Genomic DNA, 23,121 nt, shown 5'->3' with positions numbered 1-23,121 from the left:
AAGCTTCTTTTTAAAAAATACAAAAGTGAATGCTTCAAACAGGGAAAAATAAATATCAGAGGCTCCCTAAGAAATGATGTACAAAAGAAATTATGAAGAAAAAACTAGTTAACCCTAGAACAGCCTAATGGTAAGAACGCAGATAAAAAGGTAGGCGAAAGAAGATTAAAATGAGACCCACTATAATAGAAATGTGAGAGTTTGGCAACTAAAAGACATACCAGTCAGATGTTTCCTTGCACATGGAGATGAAATAGGAAACTTAGCAGGGGGAAAAAAAGAGTTGGGGTTTTTTTGTTTGGTTTTTTGTTGTTGTTGTTGTTGGGGTCTTTTTATTTTGGGGGTTTTTTTGGGTTTGTTTTTGTTTTTTGGTTTTTTTGTTGATTTTTTTTTTGTTTGGTTCTTTTGTTGTTGTTGTTTTTTTAAGAAGCTTTAAAAGAATATAAAAATGAGGTAAGACCAAAGGGTCACTCAGTTGTGGAAGAACTGAGAGCAATGATCAGCAGTCGATATGAAAACTATTGAAAGATTCACAAAGGAAGGAACTGCATGTCTTTTTAACTATTTCCCTTTTACATACTATGCCTTACATGTCACAGTCCGTCCAGACAGCTGCAGTACCTCAGCCACAGGATCCATTAACCAATACTGTTCAAACATATGAGTTTAAACACATTCTCACATAACAAAGGGGAGGGAAAAGACTGCACAGGCACCTAGGTTTATAAAACATCAAGATAACATGAGAGAGAGTTATGACAATTGATTTCACTCTTTTGACTCTTGATTAATTTCACTCTTCTTCTCCACAGTAAGCATGTTTGTTGCTTTGGATAACCCAGAACATGCCACTACTTACCAATCCCCTCAGACAGAGTCCCACAGAGCTACATGTGGGCTCTTCAGAAAGAGCCTATTGGATCTAATCTGAGTCACATGGTAGAGACTAAATGTCCATGCCATGGTAATAAAGAAATGGTGTAATCTTATGTTTTAGTAATCATATTAAGGAGATCTTTTGATTTCTGAAAGCACTGGACTCCAAATTCTACTGGGATGATCACGGCACAGACAATATCAAGTACCTCGTTTGTCACATGTCTTTTCAAACAATAATGCTATCACCAGATAGAAAAATATTATTACTATTATTATTATTATTATTATCATCATTATCATTATCGTTATCATTATCATTACTATTATTATTATGCTGTTGTGTAAATAATAATAATGTTGTTTATGTTGGTTGTTAATACAATATCCTGTTTGTTTTAAATACATTTACAAAACCAGCAAATACATACTCCACACAGAGTAAAGATTCTTCTAAAAAGCCATCATTTTATTGCCGCAATGAAATGCCTATATTTGAGCATAATTCAAGGTAAAATAACTCCATGCTACTCACCTTGATCTCTTTCATGCCATGTCCTGCTTCCTGCAGCTGGTGAATTTGGAGAAGGATAGAAGTCTCCTGTGGGGCTTGGCTCCATATTTTCATCTATGGAGATAGTTTTGGGTCTTTTGCTGTTGAAGAATTGCGAGATTTGTCAGTGAATATAATATTCATCTAGCAGTGGTATATAAACTACCAAAGCCAAAAAAGCCCCCCAAAACCCTGGATATTACAACCTACATTACCTTGCACAGGCAATGTTAATAATACATGATGCAGGTATGCACTTGCGTTATTCACACAACTAAATATTTCAAAGATGGCATGAATGGGTAACATAACAGTCCACAGCATTTCATGGAACAATAAACCAGTTCCTGTAGCCTACCAAAGACTACAGGACTACCTTCATTGTGTCATGAAGGTACTAAACTCTATGCAAGAACCATTAAGTGAAGCAAGTCACTGGAAAGTGTTACCAATAATGCCAAGGTAGAACAGGAACTTTTTTGAATGTGGTAATAAGGAAAAAATATACTTTACTGCATTTCATCAGGTCAAACTCCCAAACTTTTCAAAGAGGGCTAGTTTGAAACAAACACTTTTCATTTTTGACTAGTTTAATGAAAAACAACAAAAGGCCCATATTTCAAATCACACCATATAAAATGAGGCAGAACTTCAAAACAGTGAAGGAAAGTGAAGTTTCTTCATAGCAATATATACTGAACCTGTTTTTACTGACTGCCAAAGAAAACAAGAATAAGGTTTTAATGGTGTGGTGGTATTATTATTATTATTATTATTATTATTATTATTATTATTATTATTATTATTATTATTATTATTATTATTATTACTGCTGCTACTACTACTGCTACTACTACTACTACTACTACTACTACTGCTACACTACTACTACAACTGCTATTGCTACAGTATGATAATTAATCCATCTATTCTAATTAATCCATCAATTTCTAAAATGTATTTGGTGTACTGCCAAGCTGAAAATATGATAGAATGAAATATGGAAACATGAGCAAAATAACTCAGAAGAATCAAGTGCTGGTGGAAGAATACCTCAGTGCCCTGATAGTCCTATTAAGTCCTGTCCGATTGTGCAGACACTTCCTGACTGACTGGGGTGCAGAAATGTGGGGCAATGACAGCTCCTGTAGTGCTTGTGATTTCATGGTATAGCAGGCAGTTTCAGAAAACCAAGGGGCCCTAGGGGTCTGACAGACACTACATGATCTGGTAGTCAGGAGGAGGGCACAGAAGGGCACAGCCCTACATTCATGGGCCCACTAGCTGTTCTAAGGGAGGAAATGAGACCTTTTTCTCAGAGATGAGAGAAGGGAGCATGTTGAACAAGGGGGAAATCAGTCCCTCAGATTAAATTGCCTGTAGCAGGCAAACGGAGACTCTTGAGAAAAATTAACCTGTAACTATCTCACATGCTCGTCCTTCTTTCCATCCTGTTGGGAAATGCTGCCTGAAGAATCGAGGCATGAAACATAGTTGCATGAGCTGGGCTGTTATGGATGAAAACGTCTTTATATACCTGTCCTAAGATGTTTTCTAGAGGAAACAGTATCTGTCCAAACATATCTTGCAAGACGGAGGTCCAAGAGGGAGGGAGCCCTGAAAGACAGCCCTTCTGCCTGCAACCACTCTGAGCCCTGCCAGCATTCTCCCAAGTGCTAGACCTTCCTGCAGCTCAGCAGCACTTTGTGGAAGTGTAGCTGTCCTCCTGGCAAAACGATTTAGTGCGCACTTCAAACCCTGAAAAAAGCTTCCACCATCTTCAATGTCATGCAAGACGGCAGGCAACAATGACAACATTTCAAATGACAAAATTTATAATTTACAAGTCTGTACAGAGATTATGGCGACATACATAAGTAGCTAGCCTCACAAAATCAGAGGAAATTAACAAAGCAGTTGACTGTTGACAGGATTTGTGAATTGCTTGTCCTACACTATTAAACATGGTTCACATTAGCACTTATTTCAAGTTTTTACCTGCTTGGTGGAGAGGACAAGGACCTCTGTAGGTTTACACCCGAATTCATATCATGGTAATATGGCTGGCTCGGAAGATCTCCAATTGGGAAGTTTACTCCACTTCCTTGGGTTATGGGTGCTGAAAAACACATCATCATAAGAAGTCAGAGATAATCTTCTATCTTTTTAGCTATCTTTTCTTTTTTAACACTTGGAAAAATATCAGGATGTTACTACAAGGACCTAATTTTCTGCCTCTTGTGGAAACCAAGTACAGACAAGTTGCATCAATGATTATGTATCTAAAAAGTGAATTGTCTTCTGTAGTATTAACTTAGCAGTTGTGCAGACAGAATACATTTATTTTATAAGAGATAACATGGAATCACCAATATGGAAAAGATAATACAAACCTCAAGGACTATAATGAATGAGGCCAGGTTTATGAGGGCAGCTAGTATTACTTATTAAAGAACTGAAAAAATGGAAATAAGAAACATGGATAAACACTAATTCCTTTTCCTTAATATTAAATCTGCTGTATTAAAAATAGCCTGCTATGTTGACAGCCTGGTTTTCTGCCTTCTTTTTCTTTTGCCCAGTGCCACGTATTCTGCTTTGCATATGTGCACCTACATGCATTTGCACACACAGTCAGTGTTACCTTCACCTCCTTATAGGGTCTGTGTACCACACAGACTCTGGTAATTCAAGAATAAATTATGTATTACATATTGTGGTGTATTTACCTTTGTTCATTGTCTGTGCATTGTGCATTTTAACTACCTTTGGCACTTAAAAGAATAATTGCACATTGTGTAATGTATTTGAAGGTTTGTATTTTTCCTGACAGTTTAAGTACAACTTTGTTGCGGCTTGAGGTTAAACAAATGCATGGTAAGAAATCCCACAGAAACCACATCCTTTAATGCTTATTATTAGAAGTATATCATGTATAACAGCTCCATAATGCACAGTTTCATAGCACAATTAAAATATTGTTTCTTTTTTAACCTGAATGGCCTTATACTTTAAAATGTACTTAACCACCTGACAACAAAAAGAAAGCTATAATTCACACATCCTCAGCCTTCTAAAACAGCAAAATCATATCTTCAGCAGGCACAAGAAAGAATATGTCTTAGCATTGCAGGATTGCAATGCTCACTGTTTTGCTGAAGGATTTAACAAAATTTCAGTTGTTGAATATTAATTTCTGACCACAGAAAATTAAATAACCCATGCCTCTGAAGCCTCAGAAAGTTAATTAAATTCTTCAAGGACCCTGACCCTGCATAAGTTAACACCTGTGCAAAATATGGACAGACATTTTAGAAATTTTGGAAACCTCTTTTACTTTTTCCTCACCTCACCAGAAAAGTGATTTTTCTGGACCATTCAGTCTTTACAATGTTGTATCATCACTGTGGACACTTCTACACTTCTACAACTTTCAACTATTCTTCTTTACTTCCTAATGAAGTCTTGGGAGAAATACTTTAATAGGGTTGATAGTAAAGGGAGAAAAGAAAGGGTCAGGAAGCAATGTAAAATGAAAATATGGACACGTTTTATGCTATACTATTCTAGCAACTGTTAGATGTCAACAAAAGAAACCTTCTATTCTTTTTGGTTTTTCATTCTGCAGTCAAAGCTTCACCTGTACTTTTATATTTAATATTTATGAAGATTTTTACATGTTCATGTGTGTAATATTTCTGATGGCAAAACAAGACAATGTAATTAGAAATTCAGTTACAGCCAATGCTAAGACTAAAAGAAACACAAAGATTTTATACATTGTTGGTCATCCTTTATATTCATACTGTGATTTTTAACAGTTGCAAATGAAAAACAAACCTAAAGGAATAATCTGATCTTTTAGCAATACCCAAGGATGTGTAGGGCATCCTTAAAAAACTGTTAAGTCTAACAATGGAAGGTTTTGCTACATATGGTAATTTTATTGAAACATCAGACCACTAGGTGTGCAGAGGGAGATATAACAAATTGATTCCACCTTTAAATATCAAAGAGATAGAAGACCTATTTGTTTTATTACAAACATGTGCAAGATGTAATACTGTGGTAAAATATATCAAAATTGTGCATGGTTATAGGCATTTCCTATGCATCTTATGTCTTGTGGAGAAAAAAGTTCAAGGAAGAAACCTTCACTTGATTATAGGAGGCTTTGGAAACAATTAAACACAAATGTTAACTTACTTCTTGACACCCTCACAAGTTCTGACACGTTGAATACTCCAGATTTCACAAAACTGTCCTCAAGGTACACTGAAAAAGACCACAGAACCATAGTCAGTATAATGATAAGATTAATAAATAACTACAGATAGATTTATACACTAGCTAACAATGGTGTTAACAGAGCCACAGAACAATAATACAAGATCAAAGTGCATCCAAAGCTGATCACAGGATCTAATGTGAGTTGAAACTGAGGGTAAAAAAAGTGCAAAAAAGTCTTAAGGATCTGTGATAGAGCAATTTTTTAAAAGAATATGAAAACTAACAAGCAATATACTTAGTCCCTAGCTATCCATCTGAAAAGTGTCTGAAAGCTAGTTTCTTTTACTAGTATCTGGAAATTTAAGCTACTATTGAACTACAACCAGTATCAGCTGGATAAGCAATATCCTCACAGAGCAGTCCTGTCCTTGCATGTTTCTGCTAAAGAGATTTTTACTTAACTCTCACCTTGTTGATTGTGACTTTGCAGTACAGCCTGCATTAACAAGTCATTATCTACTAGAAAAACAGGAACTGAACAAAGCAGCTGAGCTATTCAGTGGGGTATATTTTATACACATGCTGAATTGTATATCTAGAAACCTATGTTTAAGAAAACACATATTATTATTTTGGCCTGTATTCACTTATTCTGAGATAAATGTATTTGATATACTTTCTCTGATGTGAAATTCAAGCATAAGTTGAAGTATTGCTGTGAAACAGCAGCTGATAAGACTTATCTCAGCAGTGTAACTAGTAACATTATGCAAAGAGAGCCAAGAAACCCATTTTTCTGTGGAAGCCTCACATGCAAAAGCTGTATTAGTGAATTTGAGATTACATAGCATCATGGCCTTTTATAGGTAATAATAACAAGCATTTACAAACAAAAGTATTTAGATCTATACTTGGTGCACATTGCTGCTTCAACAGTCTTACTTTTTAATTTCTTTTCATGTAAGGCTGTGCACTAAGAATTTCTTACTGTGGTTACTCTAGTCTCTTTTCTGAATAAACATCATTTTTTTCTTTTGGAAATAAACTTCCAACTTGCTCTTCCCAATGTTTGAAGGAGCAAAAGTATTCTAGATATTTTAACTAACAAAACTAATAAACAAAAATACTGGAATACCTATTGATTTAGAAAACAGTGGTTTGGTACTATTCTCTTTGGATTTCTTTTGGAAATTGTTGCTTTTATCTTCAAGTGATTTAGCAAAAACATGGCCACTATAATCAGAAAAGTAACTACAAAAGCAGTACCCACTACCTGAGAGGTCTGTCCTAGGTATATCTGGAGAAACGTCTACTCACTTTCCAGGGTCAAAAAGAGGGCAGAGATAAAAAGAGTGGTTTTCCCTGCTTACTAGTCTAACAGAGCTGCCTCATCCAGCGTCCCTGGTATTATTTACCAGTAAAGGTATAAACAGTGCATCAGAGAGCATTAGCTGAAATAATAGGAACCCATCTGACCAAGCACATTTCCCAACATCTCTGTTATGCTGTCAGTCTTTCCCAGCTGAGAACCATCCCATGACCAAGCACCACGGGTGTACAGAGCACTGTAGGCCTGTGGGATCATCCCGAACAGTGTTCTGCCATTGCAGTCGTCTTCTCATCTCCCAGTCAATGTCACTTCATACGCTATTCCTGCATGTCTTTATTCCCTCTAGTAGCTCTTCAGGTCTCCCTCCCTTTTTAATTCTCTTCCTTTCATATTTCTCTGTCTCTAATTTTAAACAGATTTTCTCCATATCCATTACTTTTTCCTCTCTTACCATCCTTCACCTGGATTTTGCCATCTGCAGTGTCTAAGAACTGAAAGATTTCCCCTTAATTTTATGCATACTCTTCCACTGTTCCTCCATGTTTTTTGTGTGGATGAAAACATTACATAGCTTCTGAAACATGTACTTCTTTATTTGACAGAACTTGGTATACCCATATAATAAAAAAATGCAAACAGTAAATTTTTGCTTTTCCTTTCCTCCTCAGTTATTGTTTTTTAATCTAAGATCAGGCAAGCTGGATGAATCCTAGTATAATTCCTCAAGCAGTGGCAATCTTTCTCTTCTCTGCTTATTTCCTCCAGCAGGAACAATCTAAAGTACTACATGGAAGGGAGATTTCCAAAGAGAAAGTGGTTTCTTGATTTTAGTTGGCTCATAAGTGAAGTGTGGCATAAAGCCAGTGTACAACCATGCAGCCAGCTCTGAAACTGGTAATGAGACATGACTGAACTTCTCTGCTGTTTATCCAAGCACAACTACTTTGAAGCACAACGTCTCTCATTCAAGACTAACTTGAGAGAAGCTCTAGCCAAGTGTAAATTAATCAAGCTATCATTATAGTAAGAACAAGAGGCAAGGCTCATATTAAAAGAAGAAAAAGCCTATGTTTGATTTTATATGTAAGAACACAGATGTTTACATGTGTTCATGCATACACACCCAGACATATATGTTTAATCTTCTGTCTACTCTCATGGATTCCTAGTTTTTCTCACTGGCAATATTGAGAATACATACATAATATAAAGAGCAATACAGTGTTTCTCTCCTTGTGATAATGACATGGGAGCAGGAAAAGTATTTTACCATCAAGTGGTACCACCATCTCTCATCCCCTCACAAAAGGATGTATTGTTGAATGATGGGACATGTCTTTTTCACTCCTGCCTTGAAATGGCCAAAAATAATGACATTCACAGATATATGCAAATGCTTTGGCTGGCATAAGGAAAGAAAGGGAAATTGAAGCTACTTTCAATCTCAATCAACATGAAAATACAACTTGAATTTTTTCTCTATGTATTGTGACAAATTATTATGAAAGAATTAATGCAAAAATAAACAATCAGTGTCATAGCACTGAGAAACTTCATCCTGAGCTTTATGTTCTGACAGGAAAGGTGGACTCCACCAGTGACTCTGGGCGCATGTTAAGGTCCAATACCAGTGAACTTCAAAAGTTTCACCTAGTTATGAAGATCACCTGCAATGAGTGTGTTACACAACTGTTACTTGGCTCCCAACTGTACAAGAGGAAAATATTCTGTGCCATCAAATTGCTGTAATTTGTTGTGGAAACACATTCTATGTAACACAGAGGTTAAAGAACAAAACTCTTAACATGCAGAAGCTAAGTAGTATAGGACATTTTCTGTATGCAGAAGCTAAGCATTATAGGACATTTTCTGTTTATGATGTGAGATACTGCCTTTTACCTAATGAAGCTGATCACACCACTGAGTAAGAGTTAACATTTGTATTCACATTATTACACTTCATGCAAGACAAAAATATGTAGTTTATATCAATATACTTCATACAATATAGGCCTTACTGGGTTTTTTGATTGCCCCTTCCTAATGCACTGTTTATATTAATACGTAAAAGAGCCTTAAATTAGCACTCTTGGTGTGTGTTTCTGATCTGTTCAGTACAGACATTAATGCACTTGATATGTCTATTGTATTCCTCACAGACAATTTACTGTATCATTTGATAGTCATTGTAACACTGCTGTCTTTATCATTCAAACCTAATGAAAGCATTGAATATTGTTTTTTAATAAAACTCATCCTGCCTGAGAGATGGCACTCTGAAATGCATGTTACTAATTGTCATTATTCTTAAAAATCTGATTTCTACAAAAGGAGAATGTCTGACAAAACCGCCATAGTGAGATCTTGTACAGAGAGTCAGTAACTTCCAAAACACATACACAAGAGTGGATTTTTTACATTTTTGCCTAGTTTTTGTACATGGAGACTATAAAATCTTTCTCTCCTTATCTTTTTTAAAGAAAAATCACTCATGAAAAATATACTTTCCATACAATTCCACAATGGCCAAGCCAGTGGCATCAACAATGAAAGAACAGGTTAAGCCAAGCAGCAGTTCTGATCAAGCTCCCATATACAGTCAGTAAAGGGAGAAACCTGCAGCAATGCCTCCAACTGCTGTAGAAGTTACCGCCCTACTCCTTGCACCTCTCCCACTCTATTTCTGCACTATGCCTTGTACTCTTCCTTGAAGAGATGAGTTACACGTGCAGCTTTTAACTGTTCTAACAATGCAGAAACTTAAAGGGTTGGGAAGGAGGAGGAAATATAGTTTCAACTGACTGAAAAATTTCAGTTTGCTGAAACAATTCCTTAACAAGCTTGTTCTCACATTACTTAAAAGCTTACTAGTGACGTTTAGCTTTGAAAATTTTTAACTGATCTTTTTATGTCTTCTGATTTAATTGTGCTTTTATGAATAGAATGCCTGTTTATGTTCTGCTGCATATTGGCTACCACCTAACCATAAAACTGTTTCCTGGTATGATTATAAATATAGTTTTCTCATTGATACTGCCTTCGTTTTGAGCAACTTATAAAAGAAGGGTGAGGACCCAACCAGTACCGGAAACAATTTTTTATTAATATATTTTTATTTATGGATCTTTAGAAAGAGGAATTATAGAATAGCAAATAGACTTACTAGCAATAAGAAAAATACACAAACATCAGGAGCTACCGTGAGAAGAAAGGCTGAAAACTCTGGTTTAAAGCAGACATAAACTTTAAGTTATGCAGGGTAATGCTGCTAGCTACAGCTTTGTACAGATATTATTTACAGTCAGAAGTGGTAGTGAAAAATTAGTCTCACATTGTTCGTAAGTCAAAACACAGTCAGCAGACATACAGTTTGTTTTCTAGTTACTGCATGCATTTTGAAACCAGTGCCTGAAAAACAGTACCAGAAACAAGTTGCTACCGAAACAGAATATCTTAAAGACTGATATGGGTGGATAATATTTGCTAAGTAGTGATAAAGATTTCAGTGATGATGTCATTGAAACAATTGAACTAAGGTCTACCTAGAGAATGAGGCTATTTTTGTTGTCACACAACCTTCTGCAGTCATGTAGCATGCCCACAGCTTGGTTTGGGCTCTTTTCCCCTAAAAGTTGCAATAATGTTGTAACTGGGACAGGAAAAAAACTTGCAAAAAGACCCCCTGACTCCACTGAACTTTTAACACAATTAGGAACTGAAAAGCCAAATGTACCATTTTCAGAAACAAATGAGATATTTGACATTCTCAAAATTATAGACAGAACAATAGTCATCTGTGTTGCATTAATTTGAAGAAGTAAAAACCACGTTTAATTGATTCTGAAATCCATGGCTAGAATTCAAGAAGTGAGTTGCCCTGAAACCTAGCAAGAAACAGAAAGGGTAAGTAACACATATACATATTGCTTTCTGTTCCAGAGGGTCTCAGGATATACCAAAACTATAGCCAAGACTTAAGAAAAAGCTGGGGGAACCGCTTTCTAACAGCTATAGGACTAGTAGGTACCAAAAGGGAATTTTCTGATGCCAAAGGAGGTTTCTGGAATTCTAGCTGATAACATAAGAGTTTTTAGTAAATTCTTTCTCTGCGCATGCTTTGAAGTAAAACCATCACATCCACCATTGAACACAACAGCATCTGAATCAACAGGAGAATTGATCACAGCATCTCTTACTCACACAGCAGTTTCATAAAGGACAGCCAGTGCAAACAAGAATGTAAAAGTAATCCTAAACCTGCAGACAGTAGTAATTGCCCGCACCAAATTCCAAACCATCCCGAAAGACCAAAAACTCTTTCTTTTGGAAAGCAGGGCTGTGCAATCTGTGCAGCTGGGCACTGACCTCAGAATGCCCCACCTAACCCCCTCCCAGCTCACTGCTGGGAAGCTGATAAAGAAAAGTATCATCTCTCAACCTCTGACATTGCTAGTTCATAGAACATTTGGGAAAGAGAGAACTTCACAGAAAATCAAGATCTGACCAAACCCAACCCTGTTTTATTTGAAGATCACTATCTGAGATGGCACAGCTACAAGCATATGAGAAACAGCAAGCATTTCAGGATATCTACTTCCATGCTGAAAAAGAGGTGGATATTTGTTTATTTAGATACAATTCTGCTGGAATTCCCTATACTGCTACTATGTCATCATTGCTTCCACAAGAAAAGCTGCTTACAATGATGAGGCCAGGGAATATCTCTTCTATTCCAATTAATTATGGGGCTAATTCTCCACCCACAAGAGGGTAGCTTGCAATAGAATAAAATAATGAAAGCATCTGTAGTCTGAGACACTCAAAACTCAAAGACATTTGTGTATTGCATTTCCAAAAGGGTGGAAAGGTTGAGACCATGTTCCTCTTCAGAGGTTATTTCTGAAACTACAAATTCTAAAACTTAATATTAAAATACTTTTATCCATAGCAGAAATATGTAGTCAAATTTATTACACACTTCTAAGGGCTTGATCCAAAAAAATGTTCACCCAATGGCTACTAGGCCATATGAAAGTGCAAGGAAAGCCTTTGGGGCTCTACAGCTGCAAGACAGATTTGCATACTGAGAGACAGGTGAGGCTCATTGCAAGGGTTTTGGCAACACCTTCTTTAACTAAAAAACAAATAAAACAAAACAAAATGAACTTCAGAGTTGGAGATTTCACTCAGGTCTTCTTTGGAAGTTGTTCCTAAAATAAATTTTCTAGGGAAAATAGAAGAGGAAAAACAATTCCAGTACAGTGAGGATGTGGCTTCAACTACCTATACCTCATTCAGATTAAGGATTTTATCTCTAGGCAAATTCCCTAACAACATATCCTGGGTTATTGTGAAAGAAAGAAGGAAACCAATGGGGTGTAATGAAAGGCAAAGAGACAGAGACAGTTTGTCCATATCTTCATCTAGAAGTGTTATCCCATATAAATAATTTAATATTTATTAGCACAAAAGCTCAAACCTGAGTTCTCTGCATTCTGAATGATCTTACAGTCATAAAAATTTATGCAAATATTTTTTAAACCAGCTAAAATTGAGTAAATTGTATCAAGAAAAAAGTCAAAACAAATAAAAAACCTAATGTTTGCCACTTGCTAGGAAACTTATCTAGTAACCCAAACTCGTCTGCTTGGATAAAAGGAAAAATCTGAACACATTCATCTTCCCTCACCAAAAAGGCTCATACCTGTGTGTGTCAGGATAGCTAGGTTTTCTTTGCACTTTCTGAAAAGCTATCTTTTGTATTTCCCATTGCTGGACAAAAATGGCTCCAAAATATAGAAGGCACCCATTAAAAATTGACTTAAAATTATCTTCACAGAGTCTCCTCCCTGTCCTATCCACATGGTGTTTAACTCTATCAATATTGCTACTTTTTACTCCTGTTTTAGTTGCTTATAAAGGCTGTCTTTAAAGATTTGAGCAACACAGTAACAACTGGACACAGTCGTGTTAATGCTGATGTATAAATCAAATCAAGCAGCAACCTCAAACCAAGGGCAAATGGCAAGAAGTCTTATTAATATCAAGTCATTGTGGCCAGCAGGCAGAAAGGGACAGAATAATAAAGCAAAGTAAAATCTAGAAAATCCTCACCTAGAAGAACTGGCTAGTAAGGACTGTATCTTTGAAGACCATATTGTTATGGTTGGGGTCAATATCATTAGCCTGATTACAGTTCTAGATATTTTTCTCTTTTTACTTACCCTCATAATTTTCTCATGCTTAAGAGATTAATTTACTAAAAGAGGACATCTTCTGTCTTCAGTACATATTCTGTCACACCACTGTCCATATTTCCAGATACACTAGTGAAGACTTATTTTTTGGATTTTCTTAAACTGTACAAAAGACCTATGGAACTTGGAGGGAGCAAATAATGATGCAGCGTTAGACTGAAACTGCCACACTAGGTTACCTTTAACAGACTGCTTCAGCTATAGCTCAGAACATTCTGAGCACAAAGTAAGAAACAAGACAGGCCTAAAGTACTTTGATTATGTTTGGGTTTTGGTGGCTTGCTGGTGTTTGTTTTTTGTGTGCAAAAATACGGGCATTTTCATATTTCTAATCAGGTGTGCCTTTATCTGTTCAGACACCCTCACTGGGGCCCTTGTCATGTCCATTCTCTCTTTTAAATAATGTAAACTTTTAATAATTAGGACTGTGCTAGCACAGCACAAACTTTTAGATATCAAGAACTTGAAGACTGATGCAGACAACAGTAGTGTTCAGATTTTTCTCCTCTCTCAGTTTAATTCTGCTCACCTATCTGTCTGGAACTTATTTAATAGTACCTGCAGAGAAGCAAAATTTACAACCCAGCCCTCTGAAAAACCTTTATAAAAGATTAAACCTTTATAAAAATGTATTTATGCTAATACAAATATATATTTAATAATATATTTTATTTAAAAAATAATTCAAAGTTATCTAAAAATAAAACTTAGAGGAGGATACCCCTGGATGTACCCACAAAAGCTACATCCCACTATCACCACAAACTATACCACAGGTCTTATCACTGCATCGAGCTATCAAAATATTAGGAACATATTGTAAAGAATTCCAACAAATGCTCTTCACGTTCTTTTGTTTGGCAAGTGACACTACCCTCTCTCCAACTTGTTGTTAGGACAGCAAATTACCAGACACCCTAAAGAATGCAACAGTCTCGCCAAACCTAGGAAAAAACCACTCTTAACACCAACAGCTTTGCCAACTACCACTCAGTTTCCAGCAACCTCTTCTTTGGCAGTGTCCTTATGAAAGTGGTGGCATCCAAAAGCTAGCAGCACACATCCCTTGCCAGCAACCTGGCTCCTTGACATACAGGCACTAGAACAAAACATGCTAGAAGAACAACCCTCCTGGCACTACCAATCCACATACTCCTGGCTGGGGGCTAAAAACAAACCTCAGAGTGGATATACCCCAGGGTTCTGACAGAAGTGACTGTCTGGCTCTAATAATAAGAATCGTGTGAAGTTTAGTAAGAAAGAATAGCACAGTAGTGCTTTTCCCAGAGAAGCTGAATGGCATGCAATTCCTTCTCATTCTCCTGCACAGCCCCAGAAGTCCTGTATTCTCCAATGCCACAAACCACAGCACTTTCACCTTGCCAGTTTAACTCCAAAACAGTATTACACAGGGAAGCTGAACAAAGCTAGAAGGTCATCCTCCAACAGATGACATTCAATTATCCTTCTGTCTCTGCTTAAATGAAGGGTTTCAAGGGAACCAAGGCACAGCTTATATTTTCTGTCCCCACTTGGCAGCAGACAAAGGGATAATACTGGCTGCAGTGACTCCAAATCATGAGAAATTATTATTTTAAGCATATTTAAGCATATTTTAAGCAGAAAGTTTCATGATGTTTCAGATTTAGCTGCTTTCTACGTCCCTTCACATTCTGAGACAGTGGAGTTTGTCAAACATTACATCTTGACCCGTAAGTCTGCCCACAAGAAAGCCTCTGCAGCTTGTCTGCTGCCTCCCCAAGGCTCTTACTGGCAACAAGATTACTCCTTAGTGGAGTTAAGGCTGAGGGCCGGAGGGACTGGAATCACTATAGGGTGTGATCCTCACTAGTAAAATACGTACTGCTACCTTCCTACTCCAAATGCTAAATGGCACTTCAAAACCAGAATTTTAAAACATGTTGAAGGAGAGTTGACTCTGCCTTCAGCTTCCCAAACCCAGAAGGTACAAAAAAGTCCTTCAAAATCAGAAGGGGTAAGGTAATGTGCTTGGCTTTTCTTGCACTTACAGGGATGTTCTAAAAGCAAATAAATTTTCTACGGTTAAATGGTCCAAGTTTCAAAAACAGTAATTATCCACAGAGAAACTTTTCATATTTATTTTGAGTCAATTTGCTTCTTTGGATTTTTAAACCACTATTCTACATAATGTGGGCATGTATTTAGTAGAAAAATAAAATTTCATTCTCAAAATCCCACACAGTTTGGAAAGAAATAGCATCAAAATCTCCAACTGGAACTGATAACACGCCTGCATGATCCCTTAAAGAAAAAAAATCGCTTGCATTAGAGCTTAGAATGATGTTATTTGACTTGTTCTGTCCTCTTACCTCTAAAGTACATCTGCTATCTTCAAGTATACATATCTGGGGTTTACTTTACAGGAATATGACTTTATATATAACAATCTTTGATGGTTCTCCCACTTTTGGATATTCACAGGCAATACACATGACATATTTCACAAATAGAGAATTCTTTGATGATATACATATTACAAAATGGTACAACCACAAAGCAGACTGTTTATCCTAATGTTGTAACAGATCCAGAAAATATCCATGTATATGTTAGCTGCCCAGCAACACAAAATTACGTCCTGGTCAGAATATGGTTTATTTCTTATTTGGAAGATCAAACTGAGTCAGTTGCAGCTTGTTTCAAATATACACATCTTCTGAGAGCTAAAATGAGAAGACACGATGTGATGATGGTGGGTAGAGTCACTTCTTGGTCATTTAGAAGTGATAGTGTGTCTGTCACAATTGTTTGTCTTAGTCTGATAAAATTCATAACATGGCAAAGGTTTACAAGATTTACTAGTACAGCCCAATTGATTAGAAGGACAGGCTCATAAAAATTCAAGGAACCTTTTGTCTAAACAGACTGGAATGGCAAAACTTGGGTTTGATTTTCTCCTGTGTTTTTATTTTAAAAGAATCCTTGAAAGGACCATTTACACTAACATCTCTCTCAAAGGAATATCAAGTGTCACTAGCCATGATGCATTAACATGTTCAAAGACTGCTCTGAGCTGATGCCAAAAAATAATTTTAAATTAACACATTTTTATTTTATAAAGCACATATGAAAAGTAAAAAAGCTGGTCGTGTAGTCACAGAGTTTAAGCATAGGTCAATTTTCTTTTGCCTGAGATGAAAGAAAACTAGTAGCATTGGAAGACTTTTATAAAAATAAAGTTATTTGGGATCTTGTTTCTTTACTCCCACTTCCTTGCCCATCCCCACTTAGAAAATGCTAAAAAGCATGAGATGAAAGAAAAACTCCTTAGATAAAATTAATGTTGATGAAATAGCAATTAAGGCACTGCTAGTTTAGAGGAACTAAAGTATCACAATTTATCCTGATTATTTTACCAGTGCAAGATAGGTTGCTGACTAATTAAACTCTCTTTAGGCATTATCAGTAGTATCATTGTTCTCAAACAATGTTAGATGCACGTGTTCTGGAACTTATATTTACCTGGTGGATTCTTGGCAGGATCATTGTGGCTTGGACTTCCTGGTTGTCCAGAATCTATAAAGAAATGAAAGAAATGTTTTAATAATTTGTTTTGCAAGTATCTCACAATCTTTTAATACCCTCTATTAACTATTAAACTAATGCTTTACTTTATTCTTTAAAGGTCATTTCCCTGACTTTCTATGTGACGCATTATTGAACAAACACTCTACCTGTAAGCTATTTTATGCAGAGGTAGAAACATTGTGAAAGATGCAATGATCCTCATAAGAGGAACTTGTAGATCACTGAATAAGGACAAGAGAGTCATTCAGTCAAATACTTAAGTTGTAAGCACATTTACAAGGGTACCTTTTCATTACCTTTCCCACCATCCCCCAAATATAATATTGCATAATGAGCAAAGCAGAGGTAACTTCTTCTCATTCAATGACCAGAGAGACACACTGTATCAGGCAATTAGTGGTGCTTGCAGTGATGAGGCCTTTTGCCTTAGCTTTTTCTTAAAGCACAAAGGCCTACATTGCTTCCACAGACTCATGACTGCAATGAGGATATGACAGTCTGTTTAAATACAATATGGTCTTTGTGCTCCTAGCCCGTGAGAACTGCTGTTGTGAAATTAAGATTATGTAATGTAAAAACTAACAAAACTCAAATGCTGTAGAATTCAAACTGTGTTCTTTTGCACCTACATGCACCTACATGCACCATACATGCACCTATTGAATCAAGAGGAGAATGTAATTTCATGTTAATACACTAAATAATAAATTATATCCTTATTCATAAAAACAGTTTCTTTTAAAAACATCTACTTTTCACTGTATTCCCACATCAATAATACAACAAAACCCTGCTCCACTGCAAGAAACTAACAAAGATATAAAAAACAAAAAATGCAGAGAAGAAGAAAATAAATTAGGCACCACCATTTTTTCCACATACAGGCTGGTTTTGGAGCTGTTTTAGAGTCTGAATAAAAAATAACAATTTTCTTAAATGTAGTGGTGCTATTAATAGCGTAAGATCACCAAAAGATTGCATCATAGCACCATAGAAACTGCTACCACCAAATGAATTCCAGATGGATGTAGAGTTGTTGAATGCATTGCTGCTTACAGTGCCCAAATTAAAGAAAAAATATTATATAAAAGAAGAAAATGCCTATCAACAAATATTTTTCCTTAAATTACCATTACTACTTCTTATAGCTGATGTACTCCACATCTTAGAATGAGAGATTCGCTCTACCTGCTACAAGAAGTTCATTGAATTCTGTTGCTACCCATTATGCATCTTCGTAAACATGGCTTGACTCACATGTCTCTCAAACTCTTTAAGTTAGCACAAGCTTGATTCTACAGAAGATTTCAACTGAGATGGAAATCCTTTTCACTCAGCTCAGGTTCTACTAAGCTGATCTTAATGGCAGTTATCCCAAAATTTATATATCTGGGTAGCTACCTGAGTACTGGAATTCCAAGGCACATGTGAAACACAGTTCAAATGTTGTTAAAAAAAAACAATTAACTTTTCCAATACTGAATTAAATCACTCTTGTGCACAATAAAATGCACATTGAATAGGGAATTTCCCATGAAATTTCATTTATCTTCTTCAGCCTTGGGCAGGAAACATGAAGGGCAAGACTATGAGTTGGATTCTGCCCTTACCATGGCTTGGCACCTGGGTACTCTCAGGTGTCCCATTGTGCAGCACAGTATGCAGCCATTCAGTCTGTTTCTTTGCATGATGTGATACTTTCCTTAATATAATTAAATCAAGTTAATTTGAAAACTAAATCAGCTACAAGAACTGCTAAGAGTCTAATGTTTCTCCACATATGGACCAATTTGTGGAGAATCCTTTTTCCTGTGTGAATTAGAATGTTCCTCTAACAGACATTCTTTGACTCTACAAACCTTACATACCACTATTTAAATTCAAATTATAAGAGAGGATTAATTTTACACAGCAATGGTCCAAGTGTAAAACTACAGCAGATATGTGGCTAAATGAACTGTCATTTTGGTAGTAGATAAAACCAATAAAGCTTGAACAACAGCTTCAGGATCACAAAGATTTGAAACTGAATTAATGAGACCTACCAGAAAATAACTTTTGAAGTTTTCTCCTGTTAAAATTAATTTTAAAAAAGGACAAAGTGAAATAATTTTTCGGGTCTTGCACAGAAATTTGTCTTTACTTCTAGTTTCTGTATTCAGGATTTAAAGATTAATGGCAGTTTGAATAATTGTTATTATAGTAAGAAATTTAGCAAAGAATTTTCTAATTGTAGGGATAAGCAGTTGGCTATTTATTATAATTTTCCAGTCAGCCTTAGCTTTGGGTTTTGTTAACTACTCAGTAATCATGGCTTTTATGTATTGATTATCAATCTGTGTTTTTTGAGATCTCAACGAGATTTTGAGAATACTGAGGAAGAATATGAGAAGAAACTTATCTAAGCCTTCACTAAATGCAGTTGAAAAATCAAAGACTTTTATTCTGTATGAGAGCATCAAGCTATTGAACTCTGCACTTAAAACACAGAGAAGCATCTGATCCTCAAGATGAAAGACACAGACTTGAGATAGCCTGTGATGATTCAATTCTTTTACCAATGTCAGTGATTACAAAGCACTCTTCTGTTTTGATTGGATGCAAACAGCTTTGCAAAGTACAAAAGAATCATGGTCATTATAGGATTAAATTATATAACTTCATATAAACAGAACACTGAATGAACAGCTACATTGGAGCAATGTTGTTCTAAAAGAGGGAGTAAGAGCCATTTTTGGGAAGCCACAGAAGCTACAGAAGTAGAAGACTTGTTAAGACACTTTAAATCTTTCTTTGTCCTCATCTGTACAAGACCACTAATTAACAACATGAGCCCTTTCTTCCAGGAAGGGGAGATGGAGAAAGACATAAAACAAATTCACTGTCTGTCTAGCAGGACTTGCATTCAATTGTCCCAGCAAATAACTCTTACACATTAAAAAAAATTAAAAAAATAAAAAAAACTACACAACAACCAAAAGCAAAAGAAATCAAACCACCAAAAGAAAACCCAAGCAACTTCATAAGCTAGAAGCTGGATGGAAAAATACACAACAAGAAGAAAATCAAATCCCATCATGTTTATGCAATGAAACTGAAATTTTCATAATTTTCATTTAGCTAGCTCCCAACAGTAAGTTCCCTTATTTTTGTTGTTGCTGTTGTTGTTGTTGTAGTGGTTGATAGGGAGTAAAATGTCTCCTACACATACCATTTCCCCAAAATGGCTTTCATGTGCACCTCACAGCTACAGTAGCACATCTTCTACTCTGTTCTTCTTGGTGCTGACTGATAAAACTTATCTTTGATAACTTATTGCCCCATGGATGAACAACTAATATGAAACAGGCTCAAGCCAGACTTTACTTTTAACAGGTCATGTAACCCTGATGCCCTTTATGTATAACTTATCATGATTTAGCACAGCTATCTCCAAGGCATTCAAACTTTATATCAAATTACTCTTGCTTCTAGGAGACTGTGTGAAAGGATGAGACAAGAAGCTGACATATATTTAATACTTAATTTTTTTCCTATGTTTTCATTTCCAGGAGTTGATCACAATGAGCATCTGTGAGTGCAGGTAACTCCCAGTGCAGCCAGAGTTAAGACTGACTGCTGAGGCCTGCTTCAAGTGAAAAAATAAGCTTCCATTTTCCCTGTGGTACACTAGGAAAAGTCTTAGCTGAGTTCCCACACATAAGACAGAGGAAAATTTTAAAAAGCTGTTTCCTTAAAGTCCATTTAGCAAAGGATGAGATGCTCTCACCCTTTGAACCACATTGTCTTTGACAAGCAGGAAGGACACCCATGCCAGCAAAGCCAAGCAAGTCACATTGTTGCTCACCAGCTTCTTGAAGGAGTTTTAGTACTGCTCACCTCAGTAACCTAACCTTTCACTTTTCAGTTGATATGATACTCTCTTTAAAAAGTAAGCTGCTATACCTTCCTTATGCCCCATCCTGTACAAGAAATTTTGGTTTTAAGGCTCTCTGTTAGAGCATAATACCAAAGGCACTGAAAACAAGTAGCAGCAGAATCTGTTAAAATCTAAAAATATTTTCTAAAGCCATGTCTTGGGGAAATAAGTAGATTGTCTACAGGCATCACAGTAATGAAATGAACTTGCTCAGTGGTTTCAGTGAACACATTTCTATTTGCCACAGGCTATGAGGACAGCCTTTAATCAGCCTCAGCTGATCTCAGCTGATCAACACTAATTTAATCATTCACCACCAGGTAAATACATCCTTGTTCTTTGATAGTCTCTGATTTTGGTGTGAGGGATAAGGAACCACAGAGATGTGGCCATCACCAAACCATGTATGACATTGTCCAAACTTTCTCATTCATATACAGCACTTGACATCTGACAGAGTCACTATCATGAACAAGAATCACAACAACCTTCCAGAATGTCAGGATTACTTTGCCATCTGACATCACTTGACACAAATGTTGTACCCCTGAAAATCACAAGATCACAGGTTACCATAGTGTGGTAGAGACCTCGGAATGTCTTCCATCTAAGCCCCTGTCTAATCAGTTCTTGATCTCTCAAAGACTCTCAGAACATCCACAGCAAAGAAAAGTAAGACATCTTCCTCTTCTCCAAAGCAAATAACATGAGCCGCAAAAATCCATAAAAACAAAGGGATAACTAATTTATCCCTGAACTTTAAATCATTACCTTGACTTATTATTACTCTAATTTTACTACATAACTACCTTTTACTGCCTACACTATTTTACCTTGACAAAGCAACTGATTGGTTTGACAAATTTCCCAAACAATTGTAACAATTTCATTTTGAAAAGCAGTGTCTTTCTTAGTGTAGTCTTTCTCCATTGGACAATAGAGACCATCTGTACTATTTTAATAGCATTATTCACACCAATTCTTGTGATAGAACAGGTAAAAGTGGTTTAATGCATTATCCACTGAAAAGTGGATAGCATCCACTGAAAGGCTGCTACAAACATGGAAATGCTAGTGTCACCCTTGTTTTCATAAGTGTGTTAACTTGAGGGGGGATTTATTTTTCACATCTTCAGAGATCATTACACTTAATTCAAATACTTCTGCAGAAAATTTTGGCTCTGTAAGGTCTTCTGATAAAATGTTCACCACCACCAATTTGTTTGGTAGAACACATGTCCTGTTAGGAGTTCTGAGGGAACTGACATTGTTTAGCCTGGAGAAAAGGAGGCTGAACATTATTGCCCTCTGCAGGAGGTTGACGGGAGGTTGTAACCAGGTGGGGACAGTCTCTTCTCCCATGTACCAATCAATAAAACAAGAGGAAACAGCCTAAAATTGCACGTAGGGAGGTTTAATTTTGACACTAGGGAAAAATTCTTCACCAAAAGGTGGCCAGCCATTGGAATCAGCCACCCAGGGGAGTCAGAAGGTCACCTTCCATGAAGGAATTTCACAGACCTAGAGATGTGACAATTAGGAGCATAGTTTAAGGGTGGATTTGGCAAAGTTAGTTTACAGTTGGACTTCAAGATTTAAAGGTCTTTTTCAACCTAAAGGATTCCATGATTATATGTCCCTGAAGAGATATGGTATGCAGCACAGTTACAGAAGGAGAAAGCAGCACCTTAAAAAACAAGTAGGGCTTCACTGTGAGAAAGGCATGTTTGCCCTTGCATCTCTCCCAACAGTATATACTTGTTAGCAATATGTGTTCATGACACCCATGACATCCACAACACTGAATCAGTGACTTCTTTTAAAAACATTGTTCTACTACGCTTATTCTGCAAGGACTTCCTCTGTGTTTACAACACAGCTCTGCTATTGCACTGGGTAACTACACAAAGAGCTAGTCCTATACATTTTTATTGTGCTTCATATTCATACAACTGGTGGTAGATGAGAAGCATAGAAAAGGGACCCAGGAGGCATGGTTGGGACCTCTCAGGAGACCAGTGAAACAGCAGAAGCTACCCTGAAGGCTGGATGTGGTAATCCTTGCAGCCAGGCGTCATCAGCGCCCATGTGTTGCACCAGGAGCTGTAAGAGTGACTTAGGCTCTTTACGTCAGAAGAGTGCTGCTGTTTAACCGTCACCTACCCAAAAAAGGCAGCAAAAAACAGAGCTGACTACTCACCCCAGAAAGCTGAGCTGTCTCTCTTGGTGTTGGTACCTAGGCTTTAGTCCAAGCAGGCAAGTCACTCCACAAAGCCTTCAGGGCTCAGCCCATGGAGGCACTTCTGCTGGCAGCTGGTCAGGATAGCCAGCAGAAGCTGCACTCAGTTTCCAATTCAGTTTAAACTTGTTTGCTTTGAACACAGCA

The 23,121-nt window shown here is 36.7% G+C and overlaps 1 protein-coding gene across 5 annotated transcripts in view; it reads right to left on the bottom strand.

Moving 5' to 3' along the window:
- The window catches only part of NFIB (nuclear factor I B), a 166,100-nt gene that overhangs the window by 51,003 nt on the left and 91,976 nt on the right, over nt 1-23,121 (bottom strand). For all 5 annotated transcript variants that reach the window (XM_066568723.1, XM_066568724.1, XM_066568720.1 and 2 more), the window contains exons 3-6: nt 16,751-16,804; nt 5,636-5,704; nt 3,428-3,548; nt 1,412-1,530 (exon numbers count right to left, since the gene is read on the bottom strand). In XM_066568723.1, coding sequence (XP_066424820.1) covers nt 1,412-1,530; nt 3,428-3,548; nt 5,636-5,704; nt 16,751-16,804 — 363 coding nt within the window. The remainder of the gene's footprint in view (nt 1-1,411; nt 1,531-3,427; nt 3,549-5,635; nt 5,705-16,750; nt 16,805-23,121) is intronic.

The sequence above is a fragment of the Molothrus aeneus genome, chromosome Z (genome assembly GCF_037042795.1).
Source record: "Molothrus aeneus isolate 106 chromosome Z, BPBGC_Maene_1.0, whole genome shotgun sequence".
Taxonomy (NCBI): Eukaryota; Metazoa; Chordata; class Aves; order Passeriformes; family Icteridae; genus Molothrus; species Molothrus aeneus.
Note: the sequence above shows the minus strand (reverse complement) of the source record. Positions and strands in the feature narration are given on the sequence as shown.